The sequence below is a fragment of the Bos indicus genome, chromosome 6 (assembly GCF_029378745.1).
Source record: "Bos indicus isolate NIAB-ARS_2022 breed Sahiwal x Tharparkar chromosome 6, NIAB-ARS_B.indTharparkar_mat_pri_1.0, whole genome shotgun sequence".
Taxonomy (NCBI): domain Eukaryota; kingdom Metazoa; phylum Chordata; class Mammalia; order Artiodactyla; family Bovidae; genus Bos; species Bos indicus.
Window position 1 is genome coordinate 102346678 of NC_091765.1, and position 22907 is coordinate 102369584.

The window sequence follows — 22907 nt, forward strand, 5'->3', positions numbered from 1 at the left end:
TCTTTGCTGAAGTCACTAAAGATACAGCTCAGTTCAGTTCAGTTCAGTTCAGTCGCTCAGTCGTGTCTGACTCTTTGCAACCCCATGAATTGCAGCATGCCAGGCCTCTCTGTCCATCACCAACTCCCGGAGTTCACTGAGACTCACGTCCATCGAGTCAGCGATGCCATCCAGCCATCTCATCCTCTGTCGTCCCCTTCTCCTCCTGCCCCCAATCCCTCCCAGCATCAGAGTCTTTTCCAATGAGTCAGCTCTTCACATGAGGTGGCCAAAATACTGGAGTAGTCCCATTACCTTCCCCTTCATCTTGCTTCCAGCTACAAACTAGCCAGTTGTGATTTTATTATTTAAAGAAGTGATTCTTAATCTTTTTTCAGTCACAAATATCTCCTTCCAGCATATATAGATGAAGACTGATAAAATCTTGTCTACAGCATCAGAAAGTACATAGACCCCTCAAAGTGAAAGTGAAGTGAAGTTGCTCAGTCGTGTCTGACTCTTTGCGACCCTGTGGACTGTAGCCTACCAGGCTTCCCCATCCATGGGATTCTCCAGGCAAGAATACTGGAGTGGGTTACCATTTCCTTCTCCAGGGGATCTTCCCAACCCAGGGATCGAACCCAGGTCTCCCACATTGGAGGCAGACTTTTTAACCTCTGAGCCACCAGGGAAGCAGACCCATGAAGCCCATCCAAAATAAAACTCGAGGCAAAATGGTTAATAGATAGTTTGAAGGATACTTAAGCAAATATCTTAAATAATTTACAATTTTGTTTTCTTTCTTTTTCTATTTTAAACAACACAGAGATGGTCATCCAGTGGTTCCCAGTTCCAAGGGGTCTGCTCTTTCAGCTTCAAAGTCAGCCAAAGCCAATGGTAAGGATACAGTGATTTTTTTTTTTTTTTTTTAATGATACAAGTACTTATGGAGAGGTAACTATCTTTTCCCAAAAGCAAGTTTGGGTACTGTCAATATAGTGTTCTATTGCCCTTACAGACTATTTTGTAGAATCTAAGTGAAAAAGTGACATTTAAATAAAAGCTTGTCTAAAATGCAGTGCATGATAGGAAAGAGTGGAGCAGCATGGACCCTAGGATTTAAAGCCAGACAGACCTGAGTTCATTAGGTCCCATGTAACCTTAGGAAGTTACTTGATCTATATCTAAGCCTCTGTTTTCTACCATAGAGATGAAAAGATTATTATAAAAGTATCTACCTTATAAGGTTATAATGAGGCATAAATACAATAATATGTCAACTTATTACAATGATTGTCACATAATAATTTATTCAGGCAGTTACTGAATTTCTTTTCTGTGACAGACAGAGTTCTGGGCATTGTGAGTATAGCAATGAGTAAACAAAGCATCTGTCTTATAATCTAGCATAGTAATAGAAATTATAGTATTAATAGTGGTGGCAGCAGTTAAGATTAATTTAATGCTTTTTCTGGACTAAGCATTCTTCCAGGTGCTCAGATACTCACAACAACCCTGTGAGACTGTTATATCCTCCTTTTATAGAAGCAAAAGCCAAGGCCCTGAAAAGTATGATAGCTTGCCCAAGCTCAAAGGATAAATAAATAGTCAAAGCAGAATTTAAACCTAAGATGTCTGACTCCATGCTCTCATTTACATAATCAGACTTGGTAAATGTAGCTTTTATTGGCAGTATTCATACCATATAAGAATGTTAGGCACAGGGGAATGTGGTCAAACTTAGAGTGTTTGAAATGTAAATCCAGTACTTCTTTATAGAGCTAAACTTTTAGGGTATTTGGCCACCACCATGCTCAGAAGCTCAGTCGTGTCCAACTCTTTGCAACCCCATGGACTGTAGCCCACCAGGCTCCTCTGTCCATGGGATTGTCCAGACAAGAATACTGGAGTAGGTTGCCATTTCGTTCTCCAGGGGATCTTCCCCACCCAGGGATCGAATCTGGGTCTCTTGCTTTGCAGGCAGATTTGTTATCCTCTGAGCCACCCAGGAAGCACAGTAGTATCTAAGTACCAAAACAGCTCAGAGAAATCTGACAGCTGCAGCCACGGTTTGATTATCTTCTGAAAGCTAAAACACATCTGTTTCTCTCCTCCTCTGTTATCTTGAATGCCTTAGGGGCCCTTCCTGCTGCTCTCTGATAATTCTGGTTCACAGTAGAGTCAGACTAGGTCACACAACAGTCAGGAGAGCATTTGTCTAGTGACCTCCGAGACAACTCAGAAGTTTGTAACTTTCAAGCCTGAGGAAAGTAGCTGTGCCCTGCCCTCCTTGTAGAAACTGCCTAGTAATCTGTCTTTATGGGATTCTCTGACCTAATTTCTTTATGAATTCTGAAAAATCATATAATATCATTCCTTAGGAATTCTCTTGCAATGCTGAATATGTAAAATGGTACAACCATTTTGGAAAGCAGTTTGCCAATGTCTTAAAAATTTAAACATACCTACTGTGTGATCTAGTCATTCCACTTCTTTGTTTACTCAGGAGAAATGAAGCCATATATCCAGAGACAAAAACTTGTCCAGAAATTTTTTTAGCAGCTTTCTTTGTAACTACCAAAATCAGAAACCACTCAAATGACCAAGAACTGTTGAATGAATGAATAAACAGCCTATGGAAAAACCCTAATGAACTTTTTGGCCAACCCAATAATATATTCAAACAGTAGAATATTACTCAGCAATAAAAATGAATAGACTGTTGATACATGCAACAGCATAATTAAAATAAACTCAAAATAAGTATGCTGAGTGAAAGAAACCAAATATAATAATAATACAAAATAATACAAAAAGGAATTCTTATTATATTATTCAGTTTATACAAAATTCTACAAAAATGCAAGTTAATCTGTAGTGCCAAAGCAGATCAGTGGTTGCCTGAGGACAGAGGGCGAGAGAGCAGGGACAGGGGAGAGGTTGCAAATTATAAACTGTTTGTTTCATACCATTGCAATATGATTCCTTTGAACGAGTGGTTCAGTTTTTGGTACCCTGTTTAATTATTTTTCCTGGCAATTTAATAAAGTATCTCCTAGAAATAATCTAATTTTTTCAAATACATACATTTTTAACTGTAGAGAAAACAATCTCATTTTTAATATTTGTATTGAATTTTTGTGCTGAGGGCTAAGAGTTAAAATCAGCATTTGGTTTAGAAACATAGTCTCCAGTTATATCCATACTTATTTTCCTGTGTTAAATCGATAGTCTTTGTGAAATGAGATAAAGGATCTGCTGTCTTTCCGGTGACTATAGTTCAGCACCTACAATTTCTCTCCCATTTAGTTGGGAAAATCTATATTCATTTTCAAATAGTAGAAACACTTAGACCAAACTGAGCTTTTATACCAACTTTTTTTTCTTTTTTTTTAAAGAAAACTAGTTGACTTTGTCCGTGGAATAAACCCTCCTCTAAGATTTGATTCCATCTAGTTGATTTAAAATCACATGGTGTTATGACCTCTCAGTATATTAATAAAAATAAGAACATGCTTAGAAATTGTCGGTCTTCTTTCACTATTATCCCTAATGTGGTTCTGAGTGGCTCATCTTTTTCTTTCTGTTCTTCCTTCAGGTCCTCACATTGTGGAGCCTTGTGGCAAACCTTCGCTCACACCTAATAACTCGTTCTCCAAGGTAAGTGAAAGACCACCTTCTTTAGATACCTTCTTTAGTATTGATTTTAGATACATGTACTTAGTAAGCAGATTTTATTTTCTTAGGCTCCAAAATCACTGCAGGTGGTAACTGCAGCCATGAAATTAAAAGACACTTGCTCCTTGGAAAGAAAGCTATACAAACCTAGACAGTGTGTTAAAAAGCAGAGACATCACTTAGCTGACAAAGGTCCCTGGTGTCAAAGTTGTGCTTATTCCAGTAATTGTGTATGGATGTGAGAAAGTGAAAGTCACTCAGTCGTGTCAAACTCTTTGCAACCCCATGGACTATACAGTCCTTGGAATTCTCCAGGCCAGAATACTGGAGTGGATAGCCTTTCCCTTCTCCAGGGGATCTTTCCAACCCAGGGATCGAACCCAGGTCTCCCACATTACAAGCAGATTTCTTTACCACCTGAGCTACAAGAGAAGCCCATGGATGTGACAGTTGGATCATATAGAAGGCTGAACACCAAAGAATTGATGATTTCAAATTGTGGTGTTAGAGAAGACTCTTGAGAGTCTCTTGGACTGCAAGGAGATCAAACCAGTCAATCCTAAAGAAAACCCTGAATATTCATTGGAAGTGAAAGGTTGTTGCTAAATCATGCAAAGATGCCAGGATTCTTGGCCTCTGAAGGAGAAGAATTCAATCCGGGGCCCAAGACGAGACTTGATCACTCAGAGCTTTTGTGTAATAAAGTTTTATTAAAGTATAAAGGAGATAGAGAAAGCTTCTGACATAGACATCAGAAAGGGGTAGAAAGAGTATCTGCTTGCTAGTGTTAGCAATGGAGTTATATACTCTCCAATGAATCAAAAGAATGTCTGGAGGTTGTAAAGATCTCACCAGACCAACTCCCATAATTTACATTTTAAGATAACAGGATTAGCCAGAAGGTTTAATCCAGAGACTATCCTCAGGCAGGATACATTATTGTTGTATAGACCTACTCTCATAATTTACATTTTAAGATAACAGGATTAGCCAGAAGGTTTAATCCAGAGACTGTCCTCAGGCAGGATACATAATCCTAAGGAATGTAGAGGGTAAAAAAAAAGTTTGTCCTTTCTTCCTCCTTGAGAATTCCAGACCCCTCTCTCCTTGGGGACCCCTAGACTTCTTATCAACCTGCCTAGGAAATGACTCTCTCATTCCCCTCTTTTCTTTTAGGAGAATTATGTTGCCAAGGGAAAAGGCGTCATTTTCATTCCATAACTACTTCCTGCTGTTTAGGGATGTGGTCCCTATATTGTTGAGGCAACATATTCTCCTAACGCTCATATTGAGGGTCTCTGATCCAGGGGTCCCAAGTAATAGTTGGAGGAGGCTGGTGGCACCGTAGGAGCTTGGACAACCATTTGTAACTTAAAAACTAGAAACAAATCCAATTACACAGTTACAAATGCAGGAAACAAACAGCAAAAATAGAACAATCAGAATTATTGTAATTAAGATAGTTTAAAAGTCACGTTATGTCCATACTTACATCAGTCCTTCTTAGGATTGTTAGATGTCATCAGTTGAAGAAGAAGCATCACATATGATTGTTGTCGAAGGTATTCGCAGACTTGGAGAAAGTCTTTTCCTTGAAGTGGAGATGTCCACCATGGGAAGCCTTCCACTGACGAAGAAGGCCGTGCTCCACAGACCCAGCAGTTAGATTGATTGTGAAATGCTGAGTAGGAGTGAGCCCAGGACAGGAAGGCATTGTCTTGAGGATCAAACGGCAGACTCTGGATTTTTAGAGTCAGCAGAAGTAGGCTCACATAGATTATCAGGCCCATCTTTGGGCTCATCTAGGCAGTGCCATTATGGAAGCGGATCGGGAAGAAAGTGGGCCAGGGGCTTCAGTAAGTACAGCGTAAGTTGCCCCAGTATCTAAAAGGAAATTGACAGATTGGCCCCTCACAGTTATTGATAGTCTGAGTTCCTCAGGTGTAATTAGGGCGGGAGCTTGTGTGGGGACCTTCAAGTCCTGAGTCCAACCCGTGAAACCTATGCCTCTGGGGGCAGTCTCTCTTCCAGTGTGGTCTTTTGCAGACCGAACATGGAGCTGGGGGTGGCTTAGGTGCCTGAGGGCAATTCCGCTTCAGAGGCCCCTCCTTTCCACAGTAATAGCAAGCCCATCCCTTTTCACCTGGGTCCCTCTGGGCATTTTTCTCAGGCTGTTTAAGAACAGCCATTTCAAGGGCTTCTGCCTTTTCCTTTGTCTTTTTCTGCCTTTCTTTTCCTCATATTCCCTACCATAATAGACTGTCTGAGCCAGTTGTAACAGATTATCTAAAGACTGATTTGGTCCATTTCAGTAGCTTACGGCAGATATCTGGAGCTGACTGAGTGAGAAATCTATCTTTTAAGATCACTTTTCCCTCTTCACTTTCGGGATCAATCTCAGTGAATCTTCAAAGGGCTTCTCTCAGTCTATCTAGGAATTTACTAGGAGCTTCCTTCTCCTCCTGTTCTATGTTTGCCAATTTGCCATAGTTTAAAGGCTTAGAACGCGCCTGCCTGAGTCCTTCAAGAATACACCTAACAAAATGACTCTGATCCCATCCTCCTTTAGCTGTGTTGTAGTCCCAGTCTGGTTCTGTAGTTGGGACCACCTGATTCCCAGTGGGGAGGGTGGTTATCTCGTCCTCCCTCTTCCCTACTGATTGATTATCAAATCATTCATCTCCATAAGTGACCGCTTTTCCCAAAACTCGAGTTTTTGAGTAGGGAGTCAGCATTTGTCCCAAGATATACATCACATCCTTCCAAGTAAGGTCATAAAGCAGAGTCACACCTTTAAAGGCTCTAATATATTTTTCTGGGTCCTCTAAATAGTCTCCTATATCCTCCTTGATTCTTTGTATTTCATGATAAGAAAAAGGCTTATTAACTCTCATAGACTGATTATTTCTCCCAGTGGGTGCTTCATGAAGAGGCAACAGCTTGTGTGGCTGTTCCTCAGTCTCTCTGGCTGCTCTGCGCATATGATCCCAGGGATAGATTGGAGAAACCTGCTTTTCTTTATCTCTTTGTCTCCTGTCTTCCATCTCATCTAGCAAAGTAGGAGGACTGGAGGGAGCTGGAGGAGTCACCCTTAGGGTGACTAAGGTGTGACAAATCTGTACCCTTAGGACATAAGTCTGGCATATTTCACAGACAGAAAAAGGGCAACACATAGGCTACTTCTACCCATTTCCCTTGTTTTCTACAGAACCGGTCTAATTGTAAAACAGTTTTATACTTAAGAGACCCTCCAACCGGCCATCCTTCGCCATCCTCCATTGGATACCATGGCCACGCAGTATCATGTAGGAAGACCAGGTGTGTCTTCTTTAAGCCCTGGGAATCAAATCTATCCCAGTTTTTCAGGATACAGTTCAAAGGAGTGAGGCTGGAATTGTTAGCTCCCATCTATAAGAGAGGAAAAAAGGGACCAGGGCCATCTTTCTACCGGAGACGTCCCTCCCTGCTCTAAATGGGGGTGTAGACAGACTTTACACCAAAGCTTTCCTTCCCTAGTCGGACTTAGTCTGTCCCTTACTGACACAAACGACCTACTCGTCCCTCCCAGTTCTACAAAGAGACGTGGTGGAGATGCACCGGGGGTAGACCTGAAGGCATCCCTAACTGCCGTCCAGCTCCTCACCATTAAAACCTTGCTTGCCTCTGAGGCCACCCGGGGTGCAATCAGAGTAACCTTCCGAAATGCCTCCCAGGCTAAACCGCTGGGAGAAATGTTTGTCACCTGAGTGCCTATGCACGACCCTGAGTATATTCTGACCACAATAAGACTGATAAAAACGTAAAACTGAAATGTTTCTTCCAAGCATCACCACACCAGTATAAGAGCCTCCTCTGGCCCACTAAGAGCCAGTGTTACCAAAGGAAAAAAACCCATTGTAGTTTCAATCTGAGTAACCTTTAACCTCAGAGATGCTCTTGTAGCCAGAGCTCCATCTAACTTCCAAACTTTCGATTTCTAGTGAGGCTAGGTGCTTCCTGGCTACCAATCCAAATTTGGGACCTAAGTCATAGTACACAGTACCAGCATAAATCACAAGTCTCTCTCTTTTTTTTTTTTTTTCACAAGTCTCTTGGAAGTCTGTGATCCAACAGATTAGATTCGTACTTTTAATTTCCAAGGAGTTATGAAATGGTCAAAGAGACAGAAAAGTTTGACTGAGAAAGGAGAGTTCAGTCCACATGTTTTGCCCATTTCTGGTCGGTCACCGAAGGAGATGTTGGGTGCCTCTTGGCATTGGCAGGTCGGTATAAACCCCTGACAGGTTTCTGCCATAAGCCATATGAGGTCACCATGGAACCGCAGAGCAGGGCTCCTCACTTGCTTCACTCAGGGTGTTTCATTCGTTCACGCAAAACACCGTAGAGTTAGTAAAGTACAGCAGAAAACATGTTCGCTAGGAGAACAAAAACTAGAGCTCCAAGCATCCTTACCTTGTCCTGAAGGATCCCAGACAAGCCCCCAAGATGAAAGGTTGTTGCTGAATCACACAAAGACGCTGGGATTCTTGTCCTCCAGAGGAGAAGAATTCAATCCGAGTCCACAGACGAGGCTTGATCGCTCAGAGCTTTTGTGTAATAAAGTTTATAAAGGAGACAGAGAAAGCTTCTGACATAGACATCAGAAGGGGGTGGAAAGAGTACCGCTTGCTAGTGTTAGCGATGGAGTTATATACTCTCCAATGAATTAAAAGAATGTCTGGAGGTTGTAAAGACTTCACCAGACCTACTCCCATAATTTAGCCTTGGAGTACAGAATGAAGCAGGGCAAAGACTAATAGAGTTTTGCCAAGAGAATGCACTGGTCATAGCCCTCTTCCAACAACACAAGAGAAGACTCTACACATGGACATCATCAGATGGTCAACACCGAAATCAGATTGATTATATTCTTTGCAACCAAAGATGGAGAAGCTCTATACAGTCAGCAAAAACAAGACTGGGAGCTGACTGTGGCTCAGATCATGAACTCCTTATTACCAAATTCAGACTTCAATTGAAGAAAGTGGAGAAAACCACTAGACCATTCAGGTATGACCTAAATCAAATCCCTTACGATTATACAGGAGAAGGCAATGGCACCCCACTCCAGTACTCTTACCTGGAAAATCCGATGGACAAAGGAGCCTGGTAGGCTGCAGTCCTTGGGGTTGCACAGAGTCAGACATGATTGAAGCGACTTTACTTTCACTTTTCACTTTTCATGCATTGGAGAAGGAAATGGCAACCCATTCCAGTGTTCTTACCTGGAGAATCCCAGGGACGGGGGAGCCTGGTGGGCTGCCGTCTATGAGGTCGCACAGAGTCGGACATGACTGAAGCGACTTAGCAGCAGTAGCAGCAGCATGATTATACAGTGGAAGTAAGAAATAGATTTAAGGGACTAGATCTGATAGATAGAATGCCTGATGAACTATGGACAGAGGTTCGTGACATTGTACAGAAGACAGGGATCAAGACAATCCCCATGGAAAAGAAATGCAAAAAAGCAAAATGGCTGGCTGGGGTGGCCTTACAAACAGCTGTGAAAAAAAGAGAAGCGAAAAGCAAAGGAGAAAAGGAAAGATACAAGCATCTGAATGCAGAGTTCCAAAGAATAGCAAGGAGAGATAAGAAAGCCTTCCTCAGCTATCAGTGCAAAGAAATAGAGGAAAACAACAGAATGGGAAAGACTAGACATCTCTTCAAGAAAATTAGAGATATCAAGGGAACAGTTCATGCAAAGATGGGCTCGAAAAGGACAGAAATGGTATGGACCTAACAGAAGCAATAGATATTAAGAAGAGGTGGCAAGAATACACAGAAAAACTGTACAAAAAAGATCTTCACGACCAAGATAATCACAATGATGTGATCACTCACCTAGAGCCAGACATCCTGGAATGTGAAGTCAAGTGGGCCTTAGAAAGCATCACTACGAACAAAGCTAGTGGAGGTGATGGAATTCCAGTTGAGCTATTTCAAATCCTGAAAGATGATGTTGTGAAAGTGCTGCACTCAATATGCCAGCACATTTGGAAAACTCAGCAGTGGCCACAGGACTGGAAAAGGTCAGTTTTCATTCCAATCCCAAAGAAAGGCAATGCCAAAGAATGCTCAAACTACCACACAATTGCACTCATCTCACACACTAGTAAAGTAAGGCTCAAAATTCTCCAAGCCAGGCTTCAGCAATCCGTGAACCATGAACTTCCAGATGTTCAAGCTGGTTTTAGAAAAGGCAGAGGAACCAGAGATCAAATTGCCAACATCCGCTGGATCATCAAAAAGCAAGAGAGTTCCAGAAAAACATCTATTTCTGCTTTATTGACTATGCCAAAGCCTTTGACTGTGTGGATCACAATAAACTGTGGAAAATTCTGAAAGAGGTGGGAACACCAGACCACCTGACCTGCCTCTTGAGAAACTTGTATGCAGGTCAGGAAGCAACAGTTAGAACTGGACATGGAACAACAGACTGGTTCCAAATACGAAAAGGAGTACATCAAGGCTGTATATTGTCACCCTGCTTATTTAACTTCTATGCAGAGTATATCATGAGAAATGCTGGGCTGGAAGAAGCACAAGCTGGAATCAAGATTGCCAGGAGAAATATCAATAACCTCAGATATGCAGATGACACCACCCTTATGGCAGAAAGTGAAGAGGAACTAAAAAGCCTCTTAATGAAAGTGAAAAAGGAGAGTGAAAAAGTTGGCTTAAAGCTCAACATTCAGAAAACTAAGATCATGGCAAATAGATGGGGAAACAGTGGCTGACTTTATTTTTCTGGGCTCCAGAATCACTGCAGATGGTGACTGCAGCCATGAAATTAAAAGATGCTTACTCCTTGGAAGGAAAGTTATGACCAACCTAGATAGCATATTCAAAAGCAGAGACATGACTTTGCCAACAAAGGTCCGTATAGTCAAGGCTGTGGCTTTTCCAGTGGTCATGTATGGATGTGAGAGTCAGACTGTGAAGAAAGCTGAGCACTGAAGAATTGATGCTTTTGAACTGTGGTGTTGCAGAAGACTCTTGAGAGTCCCTTGGACTGCAAGGAGATGCAACCAGTCCATCCTAAAGGAGATCAGTCCTGGGTGTTCATTGGAAGGACTGATGATGAACCTGAAATTCCAGTACTTTGGCCACCTCATGCGAAGAGTTGACTCATTGGAAAAGACCCCGATGCTGGGAGGGATTGAGGGCAGGAGGCGAAGGGGACGACAGAGGATGAGATGGCTGGATGGCATCACCGACTCGATGCACATGAGTTTGGGTGAACTCTGGGAGTTTCTGATGGACAGGGAGGCCTGGTGTGCTGCGTTCATGGGGTAGAAAAGAATAGGACAGACTGAGGGACTGAACTGAAGATAATGGGATTAGCCAGAAGGTTTAATCCAGAGACTGTCCTCAGGCAGGATACATTATTATTGGAGAAGGCAATGGCACCCCACTCCAGCACTCTTGCCTGGAAAATCCCATGGACGGAGGAGCCTGGTAGGCTGCAGTCCATGGGGCCGCTAAGAGTCAGACACGACTGAGCAACTTCACTTTCACTTTTCACTTTCATGCATTGGAGAAGGAGATGGCAAGTCACTCCAGTATTCTTGCCTGGAGAATCCCAGGGATGGGAGAGCCTTGTGGGCTGCCGCCTCTGGGGTCGCACAGAGTCGGACACAACTGAAGCGACTTCGCAGCATATAGACCTACTCCCATAATTTACATTTTATGAGAACAGGATTAGTCAGAAGGTTTAATCTAGAGACTGTCTCAGGCAGGATACATAATCCTAAGGAATGTAGAGGGGAAAAAAATAGTTTGTCCTTTCTTCCTCCTTGAGAATTCCAAACCCCTCTCTCCTTGGGGACCCCTAGACTTCTTATCAACCCGCCTAGGAAATGACTCTCTCAGAAGGACTGATGCTGAAGCTTCAATACTTTGGCCACCTGATGTGAAGAACTAACTCATTGGAAAGGACCCTGATGCTGGGAAAGATTGAGGGCAGGAGGAAAAGGGGGCAGCAGAAGATGAGACGGTTAGATAGCATTACCAACTCAATGGACATGAACTTGAGCAAACTCCAGAAGATAGTGAAGGACAGGGAAGCCTGGCATGCTGCAGTCCATGGGGTCACAAAGGGTCAGACATGACTTAGCAACTGAACAACAACAATAGGACTTAGTAAGTAACTCACACAGTGGAAAGCCCAACACAAGTAACCCTTCATCACTTGGCACACATTCAGCTCTTGGTGGTGGTGTGACTAAGTCGTGTCCAACTCTTGGGAGCACATGGACTGTAGCCTGCCAGGTTCCCCTGTCCATGGGATTCTCCAGGCAAAAACACTGGAGTGGCTTGCCATTTCCTTCTCCAGGGGATATTCCCAACCCAGGAATCAAACCCGGGCCTTCTGCATTGCAGGCAGATTCGTTACTTAGTGAGCTACAAGGGAAGCCCACATTCAGCTCTTAAATAGGCTAATTACTTACATAGATAGCTTTAGTGCTGTGATTTTTTGATTAACGTGCACAGTTCTTTTGGTTGTCTCTTAGATATCCAGAAGAGAAGATGTAGTTAAGAGTGGGTTAACGTTGACCAGCAGTGACTCTCAAATGACAAGTCTCTAATACTGAGGCAAAACTAGTGGCAAAAGAAACAGGCTTACTTGAAAATGCTTCACTACATAATAAAATGAAAGAACCTGAATCATTTAAGATTAGGATAGAGAAATCTGGAGGTGATTTAACATAACTGTTTTAATATGTAAATAAATTCCACTTTCCAGCTCTTTGTTTAAGGCTACATGTGTGCCCATTTGTCTGGTTAACATTTCTTTTGACTTTCTGGCATGTAATGTATGGGACTTCCTAGGTGGCGTGGTGGTAAAGAATCTGCCTGCTCATGCAGGAGATGCAAGAGATGTGGTTTCAGTCCCTGGGTAGGGAAGATCCCTTGGAGTAAGAAATGGCAACCCGCTCCACTGTTCTTATCTGGGAACTTCCATGGACAGAAGGCTATAGTCCATGGGGTCGCAAAGAGTCAAGACACGACTGAGCAGGCATGCACACATGTAATGTACACAGCTCACACTGCATCTTTATTTTGTGGAATTGTTTTATCTCAGACACATCTCCTACAGTCTCTTCAGAACCTCAGTACTTGAATGTTTTTCCTCTTAAAATCCAGACCTGAGGCATTTCCCTCCTAGTAATCTGAAAATCTTATCAGCTCAACAAGATTTCTGGGAGTGAGCTGGGTTTAGTGCAGGAAGAGATAATGAATTTACTGACCAGAAGCCCCAAATTCGATGCTTTTCATCTTGCTGTGTTGTCTCAAACTTGTGACATGGTTTAGCATGTCAAAATGATTAGGACACAAAACTAAAACTTGCTTAGTGTCTGTATGTTGGTAGATTAAGACATGGCTACACATTATGTTCTGTTTATTCAGAAGGTCTCCAATTTCACATAGCTGAAGCAACTGAATTTCCATGTATTTCTAGTATTAGTCGTGCCGTGTAGTGCTTATTTTCTTTGTAATTATCACCATGTTGTTGAAAGGGAGAAAGGGTAGAGTTTCTGTTTAGATTAACATAAAACTCTAGAAATTAGAACTTTTGTTATTTGTGATTGCAAACATTTTTGTTGGAATTAAAATCTTCCAGGAGGGCTCCCAAACAATATTCTGTCCTGGAATACTAATGTCTGTACTATGAATTTCTCATGTAGAACAGAGTTTTATAACCCAATGAGATTTTTGGCTTTATGTAACCACTGTTTGAGGCTTCTCATATGGCTCAGTGGTAAAGAATCTGCCTGCCAAGCAGGAGATGAGGTTTCAATCCCTGGATTGGAAAGATCCCCTGGAGGAAGACATAGCAACCCACTCCAGTGTTCTTGCCTGGAGAATCCAGCTGACAAAGGAACCTGCCAAGCTACTGTCCATGAGGTCGCAAAGAGTCGGACACAACTGGGAGACTAAAGAACAGCAGCAACCACTACTTATAACTTTATCCTTGCATCTACTATCCTTTTCATTTTAATTTAAAAAGTAAAATCTTTAGAGCAAACCACCTTTTATTTGTATAAATTATTTTCATTTATTCAAATCAACTTAATTTTGCATTTTTTTCCCTAATCATCTTTCTTTTTATAGGTTGCATGCCATGAAGTGCTTCACAATTAACCATTAAATTTTAAAAGTTACATTCCATTTAATAATTACTTTATAGTTACAAATCCATTGCTCTTTTCTTGGAGCCAAGATGAGATTTAGATTAGATTTGAAAATCTTTACAGCCAACAGTTGATCAGGTCACTAAATCAAAGACTATCCATGAAACAACTTCATAGATACTTAAAAGATTGACTTTTATCTTTGACAAAGGAGACAAGAATATACAATAGATTAAAGACAATCTCTTTAACAAGTGGTGCTGGGAAAACTGGTCAACCACTTGTAAAAGAATAAAACTAGAACACTTTCTAACATCATACACAAAAATAAACTCAAAATGGATTAAGGATCTAAATGTAAGACCAGAAACTATAAAACTCCTAGAGGAGAACATAGGCAAAACACTCTCCGACATACATCACAGCAGGATCCTCTATGACCCACCTCCCAGAATATTGGAAATAAAAGCAAAAATAAACAAATGGGACCTAATTAAAATTAAAAGCTTCTGCACAACAAAGGAAACTATAAGCAAGGTGAAAAGACAGCCTTCAGAATGGAAGAAAATAATAGCAAATGAAGCAACTGACAAACAACTAATCTCAAAAATATACAAGCAACTCCTACAGCTCAATTCCAGAAGAATAAATGACCCAATCAAAAAATGGGCCAAAGAACTAAATAGACATTTCTCCAAAGAAGACATACAGATAGCTAACAAACACATGAAAAGATGCTCAACATCACTCGTTATCAGAGAAATGCAAATCAAAACCACTATGAGGTACCATTTCACGCCAGTCAGAATGGCTGCGATCCAAAAGTCTACAAGCAATAAATGCTGGAGAGGGTGTAGAGAAAAGGGAACCCTCTTACACGGTTGGTGGGAATGCAAACTAGTACAGCCACTATGGAGAACAGTGTGGAGATTCCTTAAAAAACTGGAAATAGAACTGCCATATGATCCAGCAATCCCACTGCTGGGCATACACACTGAGGAAACCAGAATTGAAAGAGACACGTGTACCCCAGTGTTCATCGCAGCACTGTCTATAATAGCCAGGACATGGAAGCAACCTAGATGTCCATCAGCAGATGAATGGATAAGAAAGCGGTGGTACATATACACAATGGAGTATTACTCAACCATTAAAAAGAATACATTTGAATCAGTTCTAATGAGGTGGATGAAACTGGAGCCTATTATACAGAGTGAAGTAAGCCAGAAAGAAAAACACCAATACAGTATACTAACGCATATATATGGAATTTAGAAAGATGGTAACAATAACACTGTATACAAGACAGCAGAAGAGACACTGAGGTATAGAACAGTCTTTTGGACTCTGGGGGAGAGGGAGAGGGTGGGATGATTTGGGAGAATGGCATTGAAACATGTATAATATCGTAAATGAAACGAGTCGCCAGTTCAGGTTTGATGCACAATACTAGATGCTTGGGGCTGGTGCACTGGGACGACCCAGAGGGATGGTATGGGGAGGGAGGAGAGAGGAGGATTCCGGATGGGGAACACGTGTATACCTGTGGTGGATTCATTTCGATATTTTGCAAAACCAATGCAATATTATAAAGTCTAAAAATTAAAAAAAATAAAAATAAATAAGTAAATAAAAATTTAAAAAAAAAAAAGATTGACTTTTTTCCCATTTCCCTCAACTTCTAAGTTTAGTAGTACTATTTAACTTTTCTGAAAAAATCCTATGGAAGATAAGTCCCATAAAGTAAGTTTAGGAGATGTACAAGAGATGTAGTTTAGGAGATGTAGTCAAGTAAGTTTAGGAAATAGTACACGATGCATTTATCTTTTGACAACTCACAGTTTATATTAGTATTATGAGAATTCTTGAAATAAAAATCTTGGTTTAATGTTGTTTAATCTAGTGTGTCTAGACATATTTGATGATGGAAAGTCCCATCCCCTTTGCACCGGTATCATTGCACTGGTATTTCCTGGAAGCGCTGATGCAATGTGGGGAGATAGAAGAAGGATTTTCTACTGAGAAAGACGGGGAGAAGGACATGGAGGGCCAATGTGCATTCTCTACCTAATCCCGGAAGTTAGTAAAATAGTGAACTAATGATTTACTTTGTTTTTTTTTTTTTATTTTAGGTTAATGGAGAAGAAATCATTGAAATTTTGTACCCTGAAGGAAAATGTTCTACTTATCAGATGAAGGAATCAGCAAACCTGATTCTGTACAAAGGTAGTTTTCCAAATCAGCCATCTAATTACTCTAAGTGCCCTAATAATTTTTAAAGAAATTTCTTTAAAATAAGTTTTAAAGAAATATTGGTAGCCTTTCTTATTTGCCTTACATGCTCCTGTATTTTACAAGGAAAGATTGTTGTTCAAAGAAATAAAAGAATAGCATAAAATTAATACTGTTAGCTATACTACTGTACAAATTTCCAGTATTCATTCTCACCTCTTAAGATTAAAACAATTTTTAATTGCTTGAAGAAAGAGCAGTTTTATTTGATAATGTTTCTTGTATTCTTTGAAGCAACAACTCACAAGCTACCTAATAACAAATTTTTTCTTAAAGATGCTTGGGCTGCCCTATTATTATATATTATATATCCATAGTCTTTGTAACATCTTTAGTTGACCTTCTTTAGTTTCTTTTATAAATTAATAATTTAGGACTAGTTTAGGGAAATAAAACATTAAATTATTAATATTTCATGAAAAGCTGTATCACACACATTGATTTTGGTTTATTCAGTTGCATTTGTGTGGCCTTTTGTCTTAAGAGTCAGAACAGTTCTAGAAGTAAAAAATGCTTTCCCTGTCATTGATGCTTTTTTGGAGTAAATGCTTAAGATTTGAAGTACCTGGCATGTTATATGTGCCACATGGTCTCTTTCTCCTATCAGTATTTTTTAAAGTAAAACCCCATGTCGATTACTGTTTTTCAAGAATCTGATGGACAAGAAGATGAGAACTACGATGATCCTCAAGAAGCTGAAGTTATCCAGTCTTTGCTGGATGTTGTGGATGAGGAAGCTCAGAATCTTTTAAACCAAAATAATGCAGCAGGAGATGCCTGTGTTCCAGGTAGATGAACCAGAATGAGTAAGTTAGTACCCTAAAGGATACTGGAAGGCCTCTACAGAGCATTTTAATTCCTCTTGGCCCATTTCTCTTGCCCAGGTGCATTGAAAGCCAATGAGAAGTTATCTGAAGAGAGAGCACAAGATACATACTGTGATGGTTCACCTTTACCTGAAGATTTTACAGAGGTGAGGATAATACCTAGGTAGACACTGTGATGCTGTATCTTGTTAGAATTCTCTGATAAGGTCTTACCTCTCCCAGCCTACCAGTTTCCCTTCTAAATATTACAGATAATATCCTGATGGCTGGTTAGTAACCTCATTTACTCAGAGTTAGAACTGATATCTTTTACTCATTTTGCAGAAAGAACTTACCTTTAAATCATTTAACCTCTTTTGGTGAAGGTTTCCATTCAGGAAAAAAGTGCCCGAAAATCTTGAATCTTTTTTTTTTTTTTTTGGTATCTTTATTATTGTTGCACCAAATAAAAGTTGGTAATTCCAAGATCCCATTCCAGTTAATACCTAACCTAGGTAGGAAATCTGATTTTTATCCTTGAATGCTTGTTTTCTTCTGTCTTTCTTGAATTCTTGGTCTTAATTATCATGAAAACATATATTTTCAGTTATTCCATGGCTTTTGCTGTGATCGGCCTGCAATTTCAATTGAGACATGTTTTAATAGATTTGGGCAGCTGGCTCATTCATAATACATTAGATTAGTTGGATCCAAGCTAATAAAAATAAGCTGTCCAAGAATTAGTATTCTACATATATAAATTTGTTAAAATTTTTAAGAAAATAAAACTCAAAAGTTGGAATCATCTTAGATTCATTTTCTTGTTGCATTTGAGAGTCATCCTATGCCAAATAGTTACATTTAGAATGAATAAACAACAGGGTCCTAATGTGTAGCACAGGGAATTATTTTCAATATCCTGTAACCATACTGGAAAAAAATACTAAAAAAAAGAATGTTTCCAACAAAAAGTCATCCCATTCCAGACAAAGTATTACTATTCAAATTTCCTTAAGCCAAAAGAAGAAAAAGACAGAGAAAGAAATAATTTTCAAAATGTAATGATAAACTTATTTAAGACTAAGGCTTCATATTTTCTGGGATATTGAGCTGACTAAGAAAAGAGCATGAAATAGTGGATAAATAATATGTTGTTGTTCAGTCTCTCAGTTATGTCTGACTCTTTGCAACCCCATGGACTGCAGCATGCCAGGCTCTCCTGTCCTTCACCATCTCCCAGAGCTTGCTCAAATTCATGTCCATTGAGTGGATGATGCCATCCAACCATCTCGTCCTATATTACCCCCTTCTCTTCCTGCCCTCAATCTTTCCCAGCATTAAGGACTTTTCCAATGAGTCAGCTTTTCGCATCGGGTGGCCAGAGTATTGGAGCTTCAGCATCAGTCCTTCCAATGAATATTCAGGGTTGATTTCCTTTAGGATTAGCTGGTTTGATCTCCTTGCAGTCCAAGGGACTGTCAATAGTCTTCTCCAGCACCACAGTTTGAAAGCATCAATTCTTTAGTGCTCAGCCGTCTTTATGGTCCAACTCTCACATCCATACATGACTACAGGAAAAACCACAGATTTGACCATAGGGACCTTTGTCGGCAAAGTGATGTCTCTGCTTTTTAATACACTGTCTAGCTTTGTGATAGCTTTTCTTCCAGGGTGCAAGCGTCTTTTAATTTCCTGGCTGCAGTCACCATCTGCAGTGATTGTGGAGCCCAGAAAAATAAAGTCTTTCACAGTTGCAGTTGTATCTCCATCTGTTTGCCATGAAGTGATGGAACTGGGTGCCATGATCTTCGTTTTTTGAATGTTAAGTTTTAAGCCAGCTTTTTCATTCTGCTCTTTCACCTTCATCAAGAGGCTCTTTAGTTCCTCTTCTCTTTCTGCCATAAGGGTGGTATTGTCTGCATATCTGAGGTTATTTCTCCCGGCAATCTTGATTCCAGCTTGTGCTTCACCCATCCTGGCGTTTCACATAATATACTCTGCATATAAGTTGAATAAGCAGGGTGACAATATACTGCCTTTATGTACTCCTTTCCCAGTTTGGAATCAGTTCATTGTTCCATGTCCAGTTCTAACTTGCTTCTTGACCTGCATACCGATTTCTCAGAAGCCAGGTCAGGGGGTCTGGTTATTCCCATCTCTTGAAGAATTTTCCACAGTTTGTTGTGATCCACACAGTCAAAGGCTTTGGCATAGTCAAAATAATACATAAGCCTGCTCAAACTAGGCATCACTGTATCTATATGAGTCTGATCTTGCTCATTGTTTGAGGATGATTTCCCCTCACAGGTCTTTTTAAACTTCCTAATGAGCATCTTCAAAATTGTCAAAACCAAGCTGCTTTGGATTCTTACTATGTATGCACCCACACACAGTCTTATATACACTTGATTATTTTCATTAAAAACTTACAAATAATTAATGTGTGTAAATAAAAGGAAGTGTTTATCTGTTTGGTATGTATTTCCTAACCTTAAAAAAATGACTACACAAATATTGGATAGCTCACAATATATCATGCTGTAGTGTTTTTACGTAAGATGCTGTTCTTTTGTACTATTAATAATTATAGCAATAAGCTCTTTGTAAAAGGCTTTCTGAATATTTTAAATCATACTGACTTTAATCATATTTTATTAATAATACTATTTAAAATATGCCTTGCAACATATGTTCTGAAATCTCTTAACTAAGGCCATAATGGCACATCTCTCTAGACAGCATATTAAAAAACAGAGACATTACTTTACTGACAAAGCTCCATATAGTCAAAGTTATGGTTTTTCCAGTAGTTATGTATGGATGTGAGAGTTGGACCATAAAGAAGGCTGAAGACTGAAGATGTTTTCAAATTGTGGCACTAGAGAAGATTCTTAAGAGTCCCTTCGACTGCAGGGAGATCAAACCAGTCAATTCCAAAAGAAATCAACCCTGAATATTCATTGGAAGGACTGATGCTAAAACTGAAGCTCCAATACTTTGGCCACCTGTTGCAAAGAGATGACTCATTGGAAAAGACCCTGATGCTGGGAAACATTGAGGGCAGGAGGAGAAGGGGGAAACAGATGATGAGATGGTTGGATGGCATTACTGAATCAATGGCCTTGAGTTTGAGCAAACTCTGGGAAATGAAGTGAAGGACAGGGGAGCCTGGCATATTGTGGTCTATGGGGTCACAAAGAGTCGAACACCAGTTAGTGACTGAACAAAAACAACCCTTGACTACAATAGTCTCTCCCTGTCTCCCATCCACAGTTCCACTTTAAGAGATCTCAGTTACCCACAGGCAACCTCAGTTAGAAAATGTTAAATGGAAAATTCAAGAAATAAACAATTCATAAATTTTAAACTGCATGCCATTTTAAGTAGTGAGATGAAATTTTGCGTGCTCCATCCCACCCATAACACAAATCATCACTTTGCCCATAAGTCAGTTAGTAGCCATCTTGGTTATCGGAACAACCATTGCAGCATTGAAGTGTGTAATGTAACTTATTTATGTTTCTATAACTTATTGCACTTAATAATGGCCCTGAAGTGCCAGAGTAGTGATGCTGGCAGTTTGAATTCACCAAAGAGAAACCGTAAGTGCTTCCTTTAAGTGGAAAGATGAATGTTCTCTACTTCATAAAGGAAGAAAAAAATCATATGCCGAGGTTAGATCTGTAGTACGAACAAATCCGTGAAATTGTGAAGAAGGAAAAAGAAATTTGTGCTACAAGTTCTGTTGTTGCACTTCAGACTGCAAATGTTATGGCCACCGTGCATGAAAGTGCTTAGTTAAGATGGAAAAGGCATTCAGTTTGTGAGTGGAAGACATGAACAGAAGACAGTGTTGAGTACTGTCCGCAGTTTCCGTCATTCACTGGGGGCTTTGAAACAAATCCCACTCAGATAAGGGAGGGGATTACTGTGACTCTTAGTAAAGTACTTCAGGCCAGTGTCTGTGTCCTATTTATGAATGAAGGAATGAATGCCAGTCATAGGCATTATGGTAAATTATCATCTAATGTTTCAAAACTGAACTTGTTGGGTTATTTGGGGGATAACAGGGTTAGAAGGGACGTCAGGGCTTCTGTCCATTTTTGCTTGTGCAGTCTAGTGGTCAGTTTGGGAGATGTACACGTGCAAGTGGCTCAGGAGTAAAGAATCTGCCTGCCAATGCAGGAGACACAGGAGATGCAGATTCAATCCCTGGGTCAGGAAGATTCACTGGAGGAGGAAATGCCAACCTACTCTAGTATTCTTGCCAAGATAATTCCATGGACAGAGGAGCCTGGAGGGCTACAGTCCATGGGGTCACTCAGTCAGACACGACTGAGCAGGCACGCACACACACACAAACCATATATAGATGAACTTTGCAAAATTAGTGAGAAATCGGTTAATACAAGTATCAATATAGTGTATGTCAAACTGGGCTTTAGTTATTTTAATGTTGATAATAACACTTTACTCTTATAAAAGGCTTTATACTTTGCAAAATGATTACACACATGGTAGATTCCTAGATCAGGATTATGGTGGGGAATAAGAAATCCAAATGACTTTACTTGGAAATCAAGTTTTAGACCAGACTAAAATTTTCAACTCTTAAAAACAGATAAGATCTAAGAAGCTTTGTTTTTTTTTAGTTGTCAGTGGATTAAAAACAACCTACTTTTTTTTTTCCTCCATAAAAGTTCTGTGTTTCCCTCAGATCAATTGAAAATTATATCAGAGTAACTTAATTATAGATACTTTTTAACTCTACAATATCTATAACAGGGCAAATAAACATGCAATTACAAGTTGTGATAAAGTCTATGAAGTTTAGAAAAGAAAATGCTTGAAAAGAGAATAACCAAGGAGAACTGTGTTTAGCCTGGGTGGTAGGAAACGTCCTCAGAAAATAAAGACACTTACACTAGTAAGGAAAAAGTGAAAAAAGATGAGTGATTTTGAAGAGCTCAAGAAAGGCCCATGAGTTTAAAGTCTAGTTAGGGAAGGCGAGAGTAAAACCAGAGGCAGACAGAAGCCAGATAATGCAGAGTCTTGAAGTGAAAGAAATTTCCGGTTAAGATAATTTGTTCTGATGAAGATTGAGACGTAAGATTAACCATGTAAAAATTCCACTTGGCATCTTTTTCTGAGTGTAGCAAAATGCTTCTTCAAGACTTGGGTCTCTGGGACTCAGCTAAACTATGAACTAATTAATTTGTGTTCCCTAAAGAGACACCCTTTACTTTAAAAGGGCAAATATGGTATTACTTATGTGTGCAATCTGAAGTATGATACAAGTGAACTTACTTACAAAATAAAAACAGACTCACAGATAAAGAAAACGAACTTATGGTTACCAAAGGAGAAAGGGGTTGGGAGTTGGGATTACTGAGTTTAAGATGGACAGATACTGACTTTTATATATAGAATATATAACAACAAAGACCTACTATATAGCACAAGGAACTATATTCAGTATCATGGAATAAACTATAATGGAAAAGTGGTTTTATATGTGTTTATAGATATATACACATTTATATGTATATAACTGAATCACTTTGTTGTACGCCAAAAACTAAAACAACATTGTAAATCAACTGTACTTCAATTTAAAAAATATTTTTTAATAAATGGGCAAAATAATTTAACACGTTGGAAATTTTAGATTTTAAACTGTTGTTCAGTTGCTAAGTCGTGTCTGACTCTGCAACTGCATGGACTGCAGCATGCCAGGTTCCTCTGTCCTCCACTGTCTTCCCAGAGTTTGCTCAAACTCCATGTCCATTTAGTTAGTGATGCTGTCCAACAATCTCATCCTCTGTCATCCCCTTCTCCTCCTGCCTTCAATCTTTGCCAGCATCAGGGTATTTTCCGGTGAGTCAGCTCTTCACATCAGGTAGCCAAAGTATTGGAGCTTCAACTTCAGCATCAGTCTTTCTAATGAATATTCAGGGTTGATTTCCTTTAAGATTGA

General features: G+C 39.9%; 1 protein-coding gene across 10 annotated transcripts in view; it reads left to right on the forward strand.

Annotated features, from left to right (window-relative positions):
- PTPN13 (protein tyrosine phosphatase non-receptor type 13) overlaps positions 1–22907 on the forward strand; it is a 221091-nt gene that overhangs the window by 182031 nt on the left and 16153 nt on the right. For all 10 annotated transcript variants that reach the window (XM_070791737.1, XM_070791738.1, XM_070791736.1 and 7 more), the window contains 5 exons: positions 806–876; positions 3578–3639; positions 15965–16058; positions 16775–16912; positions 17009–17097. In XM_070791737.1, coding sequence (XP_070647838.1) covers positions 806–876; positions 3578–3639; positions 15965–16058; positions 16775–16912; positions 17009–17097 — 454 coding nt within the window. The remainder of the gene's footprint in view (positions 1–805; positions 877–3577; positions 3640–15964; positions 16059–16774; positions 16913–17008; positions 17098–22907) is intronic.